Source organism: Penaeus vannamei, chromosome 28 (assembly GCF_042767895.1).
Source record: "Penaeus vannamei isolate JL-2024 chromosome 28, ASM4276789v1, whole genome shotgun sequence".
Lineage (NCBI taxonomy): Eukaryota > Metazoa > Arthropoda > Malacostraca > Decapoda > Penaeidae > Penaeus > Penaeus vannamei.
In genome coordinates this window covers 305,601-313,446 of record NC_091576.1, presented here as the reverse complement: position 1 = coordinate 313,446, position 7,846 = coordinate 305,601, and the positions used below count along the sequence as shown (strand labels likewise).

The 7,846-nt window shown below is 39.8% G+C and overlaps 1 protein-coding gene across 1 annotated transcript; it reads right to left on the bottom strand.

The window, feature by feature from the left end:
* Positions 1–5,231: 5,231 nt before the first annotated feature.
* On the bottom strand, positions 5,232–7,544 carry LOC113824110 (uncharacterized). Its single transcript, XM_027376854.2, has 5 exons — positions 7,470–7,544; positions 6,983–7,066; positions 6,489–6,575; positions 5,923–5,991; positions 5,232–5,375 (listed from the first exon to the last, which is right to left on the bottom strand). Exons 1-5 carry the CDS (start codon positions 7,519–7,521, stop codon positions 5,311–5,313), a joined length of 357 nt encoding a protein of 118 aa, XP_027232655.1. The 5' UTR covers positions 7,522–7,544; the 3' UTR covers positions 5,232–5,310.
* Positions 7,545–7,846: the final 302 nt, after the last annotated feature.

Genomic DNA, 7,846 nt, shown 5'->3' with positions numbered 1-7,846 from the left:
ATGACTGGCAGTCTTTCCTTGGTTCTGTCAAGCAGGTATTGGATCTCCTTTTTGAAAGTGAGTGTGTGTCCTATCCATACAACAAGGTATAGATAATCCTTCACCCATTCCAGATCCATACCCTGTATGGTGAGTTTTTTGTTTCTGACATTGGTTCTCAGTGCCATTGCTTTGGATTTTGCTGCTGATATTTTTATACCCGTCCTACAACACTCTTCAGACACCAGGTTCAGACAACGCTGAGCTCTAGTAAGGCAGTGGTTGCCAGAGGCTATGATTGCCAAGTCATCTGCATAAGAGATGATCTTGCATCCCTCTGGCAGGTGAATGTCGAGTATGTTGGACATGAGGGTATTAAACAGGGCTGGACTAAGAACCCCTCCCTGAGGAGTTCCATTTTCAAGTGGCATGTGCTGTGAGAGGTGGCCTTGAAATCTGACATTTGCTGATCTATTTTTAAAATAGTCAGCTAACCAGGCCAAGAGTCTGCCTTTGACTCCTTTGTGGATTAGGGTCTCTTGAATGGCAAGTGGACTTGCCAACTCAAAAGCCTTCTCCAGGTCAAGGAAGACAACCACGGCGGGCGAGGTGCAGATTGTGCTTAAGAGTGTGGAAATGCTATGAGCAGTGCTCTTACCCCTTGTGAGCCCATGCAGGTGTTCATGGGGGGGACCGGAGCCTGTTGAGTACCATCTTTTCAGCTGTTTTACCCAGGCAGCTGAGAAGAGAGATGGGACGGTACTTGCCAGGCTCCTTTGGCTTTGGGATGGGAACTATTGTGGCTTGTTTCCAGCTCTGGGGCACCGTGGCTGTTTGCCAGGATTTGTTGATAACTTGCAAGAATGCGTTCTCCTGCAAGGCCTAGATGCGAAATGATGAGGTGAGAGATCCCATCAGATCCCGGTGCTGACCCAGAACTGGATTTGTATGATTTTCTTAGTTCCCTAAGAGAGAACAAGGCATCTGTTTCATCAGCTTCGATTGCCTTGTCTCTTATGAGAGCAAGTCTTTCTGGATTTAAGTTTTGTTGTTTTTCTCTCATCATTGGAGGCAGATTGTTGGTGCTGGTTCTGGCAGAGAACTCAAGCACCAATCTGTTAGCCTCTGATTGTGGGTCATGATGAGTGCATTTCGGGGCTTGGCGGCTTGTCGCTTGCCTGACCCGTTTCCACAACTCTGTAAGGCTGGTTTGGTGCCCAAAAGACTGGCACCATTCCAGCCATTTTTCCTGCCTTAATCTGTTGGCAGTTTCCTTGGCATCCACAACAGCTTCCCTCAACAGGGCCAGATTGTCGAGAGATCTTTGCCGTCGGAAGTTTTTTCTACACATATGGGAGGTCGACATCTCTTATATATGGTGGCAGTGGTGAGATCCGAACCCACGCCTCCTAAGAGTCGGGTACTTCCGGCTGGAGCAGGAACGTGGTGAGGCTCTCTCTGCCTGCTTCTAACCTCTCTCATATTCTCTTCTGCTTGAGTGCATGGGTCATGCTGACCCTTAGGTACCAGCGCTCGTTTCCAGTCATGATCCACGGCTTGGTTTGAGTTATTATCAGACCCTGGTGGACAGCATCGCAACTACGTGGCTTGGGCATAAGTATGTGACTATGTGGCCTGGATTTATAGCATATATAAGTTTGCTATAATGTGTGTGTGTGTGTGTGATGTAGATATATTAATGTTTATAATATATCTATCTACATATATGTCTACACATACACACACATACCCAAACACACACACACATATGTGTATATGTATATATATTATATATATGTGTTTGTGTGTCTGTGTGATATATAGGTATATCTATGTATATAATAAACATATATATGCACATATATACTGTGTGTGTATATATATAAATATAGGTATATATATATATATATATATATATGTGTGTGTGTGTGTGTGTGTGTGTGTGTGTGTGTGTATATACACATGTATATATATATATATATATATATATATATATATATATATATATATATATATATATATATATATATATATATATATATATTTATATCAGATATATATATATATATATATATATAGATAGATAGATAGATAGATAGATAGATAGATAGATAGATAGATAGATATATGTATATATGTACGAATGTACATGTATATATATGTGTGTGTATGTGTGTGTGTCTGTGTGTAACCCAGCTATATCTATATCGAATTACAATATGATACATATATATAATCTTACATGTTTGTCACAAACGTATCTTCACACATACATATACATATGCATATACGCCTGGCCATAGCTTCCCCTGTTATTCCTCTCTTCTTACCACACCAGACATTCCAATGTTGTGTTGTCTATCTCTTCCACAAGAGCTATGTACTGATGTAACGCTTGCTTGTTCATCACCCTTCGTCACATGCTAACCACGTGACTTGGTGCGATCTTTAAACCAGTGTATAGGAGGTCAGGCAGACTCCCTGCGGGAAGCCAAGGAGCAACGCCTCGCTCCGAGGAGCTGCCGTACTCCAACATCCTATCCAATAAATGGAGTTAAGACACTTTGATTGTCTACCTTAACCCTTTGCTCGCCATCTACTCTTGTAGGACCCAACATTTGGGCTCTTACACTGTGTGTATGTGTGTCTGTGTCTGTGTGTATGAGTGCGTGTGTATGTATATAAGCATATGTGTGTTTAATTATATATATATATATATATATATATATATATATATATATATATATATATATATATATATATATATACATATATATATATATACATATATAGATATATATGTTGTATTAGCCAAAAAGTAAAAATATCCCTAGAGTGTAATACAAAGATTGTAACGACTGCTATGTCTGAGGCAATGGAAACTGTAAAAATCATAATGATATTGACAGATGGAATCTATATAGATAGATATAGATTTAGAGATATACACTGAATCATTACAACCAACTAACTCTAAAACATAAAAGTGTCAGTCACGTCAATCCAAATTGGAATAACTAGTCTCTCGCAGGAAGACATCTATTATAGACATATATCTCTGCATCCAGTGTCGTAAGTTTTTTTTTCAAACAAATTAAACTAGCAACTATGGCATGTATTCGAGGTTCTGAATTTCTTTTGACCCAATCATTCTGACAGGTTTTCACATCTGACCTCATGAATGAAATTGGTGGTGGAAGTAAGTGAAGCACTGTCAGTGGATGGGAAATCTGAAAAAAAGAGGAAAAAAAAAAAAAAAAAAAGGAAAATAAAAGAAAGTACAAAAGATGAGTCTTGTTTACTTCAAAAATGATAAGCAAGCCACAGAACGCAGAAAATCATGCCCCAATTACGACTTGTGAATTACTTTTTTTATATTGAGAAGGCCACCAATGACTTAATGTAAAACACAGAAGCAGACAATTCCTTCGAGTGGTGGCATAGAAAAGCGACACAGACCCTCCTTATTTGGCAGTTCTGGGATTCTGGCCGAAGATCAGGGGCCGGAGGACATGATGCCCACTTATTGGTTCGAATTTGCATCAAGCTGCACATAGCACTGCATGCTGCAGAGTGGTATACTTGGGTATTTGTCGTTGCTTAGTGGTATACTTGATTGTTTGTCTGCTGCAGAGTGGTATACTTGAGTATTTGTCTGCTGCTGAGTGATATACAAAAGTGTAATTTTAACCCCCCACCCCATCCCCCACCCACCACCACCCACCACCACACACACACCGCCTCTTTCTGAAACCGAACCTGACCTCCAACTCGTCCAGTTCCGGTTCGTTCTTTTACCAATACAGCCAATTCTTACTTAAAGGCAGTGTTGCTACTCTGTGGAATGAATCCACAAATATGAGCATAAATTGACTTTTTGTTGAACCCTTTTTGTGGGTTATTTTGCGGAAGCATCCATTCGCAGTTATGAATGGTTGTGGGAAAACAAAATGGATTTTTTAGGTTCTCTTCCTCCGTCACTTTCTGCGCCTTTCTTTTCTGTCTCTTCTGCACTCTTTGGATCTTGGTTTATAAGCCCTATATTCCTTAGATATTCAGTTTATGCCTCATATTAGTTCGGTTTTCTTTATTTGTGTTTCTCTTTAATTCTGTTTACCGAGAAAGTTCTCGAAAGATGAATCTTCATCGAGTGATTTCTCACATGTTTTATGTAACTGGTATATTTAACACGTAATTCAAAATCAACACTTATTTTATTAAAATATAACTTGCCTCTGTCCCATCAGATGACGAGATGCTCGTTGATTTTACACCTTGATTTTACTGCGTGGTTAAGTCATTTACTCAGGGCTGTCGTTCGTAAAATCGAGGTTTTGCTTTCATCTGGCAATCCTTACATATTTCAGCACTGATACTCATTCTTCACAAAGGAAAATAACACCCATGGCAAGTCATGAACAGCTGACTGCGTGCGACTCGCTCACAGACGATGAAGGCAGATGACTTAAGCGCCCCGCGACCTTGAATGCGACTGATGGGCAGAAGTGAAAGAGGAAGAGAAAGATTGCACAGCAAAGAGCTTGAAAACTTTCTCTTCGCAGCTGGAGATGGCGAAGGAGGAGTGGGAAATGGTGGATGGCGAAGGAGAAAGAAAAGGAGAAGATGGTGGATGGCGAAGGAGAAAGAAAAGGAGAAGATGGTGGATGGCGAAGGAGAAAGAAAAGGAGAAGATGGTGGATGGCGAAGGAGAAAGAAAAGGAGAAGATGGTGGATGGCGAAGGAGAAAGAAAAGGAGATGGTGGATGGCGAAGGAGAAAGAAAAGGAGAAGATGGTGGATGGCGAAGGAGAAAGAAAAGGAGATGGTGGATGGCGAAGGAGAAAGAAAAGGAGATGGTGGATGGCGAAGGAGAAAGAAAAGGAGAAGATGGTGGATGGCGAAGGAGAAAGAAAAGGAAAAGATGGTGGATAGCGAAGGAGAAAGAAAAGGAGATGGTAGATGGCGAAGGAGAAAGAAAAGGAGATGGTGGATGACGAAGGAGAAAGAAAAGGAGGAGATGGTAGATGTTGTGAATATGTTATAAGTGAAAACGAAGATAATACTCACCAAGAATGGATTACGGCAATAACAATATATATTTAGAAGTTGCTGGGTCCAATTGACGGATATAAAGGTAGAAGAAATGTATTACTCTTATCCCCTTTACTTCTCTCTTTACCATAACTATCACCATCACTTTCCCTAACTAAAGAATATGGGAATTAATAACCACAGTTAGCATGCGTTGTTTATTTTCATTTTCATTTGATTCATCAAACCAAACACTGACAGGAAGCATCAAACAGAAATAGAAAACAAAAGACGAGCGTGTCTAACACCTCGTACAACTTCCACACGAAGGATAAGGCATCGGACACGGCACCAAATAGGCGTCACCTGGGAAGATAAGTGTTTATTATTGTATCATTGTAAAGTTTAAAATTGTTTTACTATTTATAGAGCTCTTTCTGTCATTGTTTTTATTCAGTAATGACTTTCATTCATTCCATTGTTTCTGTAATTGTTTATTATTCAATAGCGACTTTCATTACTGACTGACTTTACCGTTTAGTAAGCATTATAAAAGCTCATTATTTGACTCTTATTTGTCATTTTTATTATTATTATCCTATTCTAAAGTCAATTATAATTCGTTCGTCTAAATAACATCCGGACATTTTATTGTCTTGTTTCTGTGATATTTGCTTGACAAGGAAGGGAACAGGCGCCTTAGGAAATGCAATTTTTGTCGTGTGTTGACACGTTGGTTAGGCTACGATGTTTCTTTATATTTTGGCGTTTGCTTCCGTTGCCTTTCTTGTTGTTGTTATTGTTATTGGTGTTGATGTTGTTCCTGTAACTGTCTGTCTCCCCCCCCCCATGCCTCACCCCCTTTTGAAAAGCAGTTATCCAGGCTGGTTAATGAAATAGTGATTAAACTTACTTTGATAATGAGCATCGGCTCCCACGCTGCCGGAGATTGCACCTTCATCCTGCACGAAACCTTGCAGATCTGCAGAGTGTTTGGCTTACAATAGTACTTCATTTAATAGTTCATTCAAAGGTTGTATGTGTGTGTGCTAGTATACATACACATATATGTATATATAGACACACACATATATGTTTATATATATATATATATATATATATATATATATATATATATATATATATATATATATATATATATATATATATTCAAAATCGTTCATTAGTTCTTGCCTTTGGATACTTACAAACCCAAAAAGATTTGACTTTTGACTGGCGTTTCTTACTCGCTTCTTTAACCAAATCAGTAAAGTAACAGATGTTCGCATCAAAATCATTTTCTTTCGCCAGGCTTCTCAAATACAAGGTCTGTCTCTGATAATAATCCTGGCGCTTTAGCTAAACCAGATAAAAGGGCTAAATCCCTTACCATGTTCAAGAATATTTTTCACCTAGTTAACGCCATTACCGCCAGAGAGCACTGCTTCTCATGGGGCTTGATCGACAACCTTCGCTTACTTGTCTGAGAGCCCAAGCTTCCTCCGCCGGCACTGGACTGCGCCGAGGACCACATTCCTCCCTTGCCCGAAAGATCGCCCAGGTACGCTGTGTGGAGACAGAATAGAAGATTGTTCATGAATCGAGGATGTCTCCAGTGTTTGGAAGTCTGCGAAATGAATGAAATACGAAATGAATGAAATATAGCCTCTGGAGTAGTGAAACCAGGTGACTGAGGTGCTGGAGCCATGCTTGGTCTTTAAGCCGAATAAATGGCGTAGGGTGGCGGTGGGAAGGAAAGGTAACGGGATGAAGAACTGGAAGGTGCTGCCAAATGCATTTCGGGGAATAAAGAGAAAAGGAAGGGAAAGTGAGGGAGATTCACTGCCTCGGCTGCATCCTCCGTTGTGGTACGAGGATTGATAGCAAGAACTGGGCGCAAAAATCGTTTAAAAAACTAAGTAATTCTAGATTTATGAGGCAAAAGATTTAAGGGGAAAATGGGATCGACTTACTCCCCCGACTGCGTCCACCGTCAACGCTCTCCGCGTCGACAGCTCCCCTCAACTGCCCTGAGTTCGTCAGCTTGCCCTGCAGACCTGTGGCGGAAAGAACACGTGAATTTCTCACAGTGAAACGCTGTCTATTCTCTCGCGATGTATATGGGATGTCTGTGATTTGAGAGGGACGTCGAGAGGTAAAGAGAGAGAGAGAGACAGGGAGGGAAGAGAGTGAGATAATGAAATATATTTGTGAATTGAGACAGACAGGCAGACAGAGAGAAAAAAAAATCGAGATGGATAGAGAGAATGAGGAATAATAGAAATAATAAAAAGGGGGGGACGAATCAGAGACGGAGCAAGAGGAAAGGAGATAGGAGTAAGAGATGGAAGAGTGGAGAGGAAACGAAAGAGAAAGACACAGAGCAAAAGGAAAGGAGAGATAATACTGAAAGAAAGGGAGAAAAAGACAGGTGAATGAAAGTTTAGATAAATTCCTGACCTGTTTGTGAGTAACCAAGCCGGGTATCAGACATGGATTCAGCCTTGGTCATTGCGTTCCCCTTTTGGTCTCCAAAGAAAGCTGTGAGAGAAATGAAAATTCGAATATTAAAGAAAATAGTTGCGGTAAAATCAGGAAAAAAATAGAATGTTAGAAAACAAAAAAAATAACAAAATAAGTTTCAGTGAAATCAGAAAAAAACTCGAATAATAAAGAACAATAATTAGGGGAAAAATATTTGCATCAATAATGACTGTAATGATGATAATCACCAACGTGAAGGATAATATTAACAAAGATAATAATCAAACGATAAAGAAAATAATAATAACGTGCATCTTTGTTATTCTTATGATGAACACGATCACAATGCCAAC

Coding starts and splice junctions, on each gene's coding strand:
- LOC113824110 (XM_027376854.2), bottom strand. CDS start 7,521: ATGACCAAGGCTGAATCCATGTCTGATACCCGGCTTGGTTACTCACAA. Junction 5,992..6,488: donor AAGCTTGGGCTCTCAGACAA/GTAAGCGAAGGT, acceptor AACACTCTGCAG/ATCTGCAAGGTTTCGTGCAG. Junction 5,376..5,922: donor AGCCGATGCTCATTATCAAA/GTAAGTTTAATC, acceptor TTATCTTCCCAG/GTGACGCCTATTTGGTGCCG.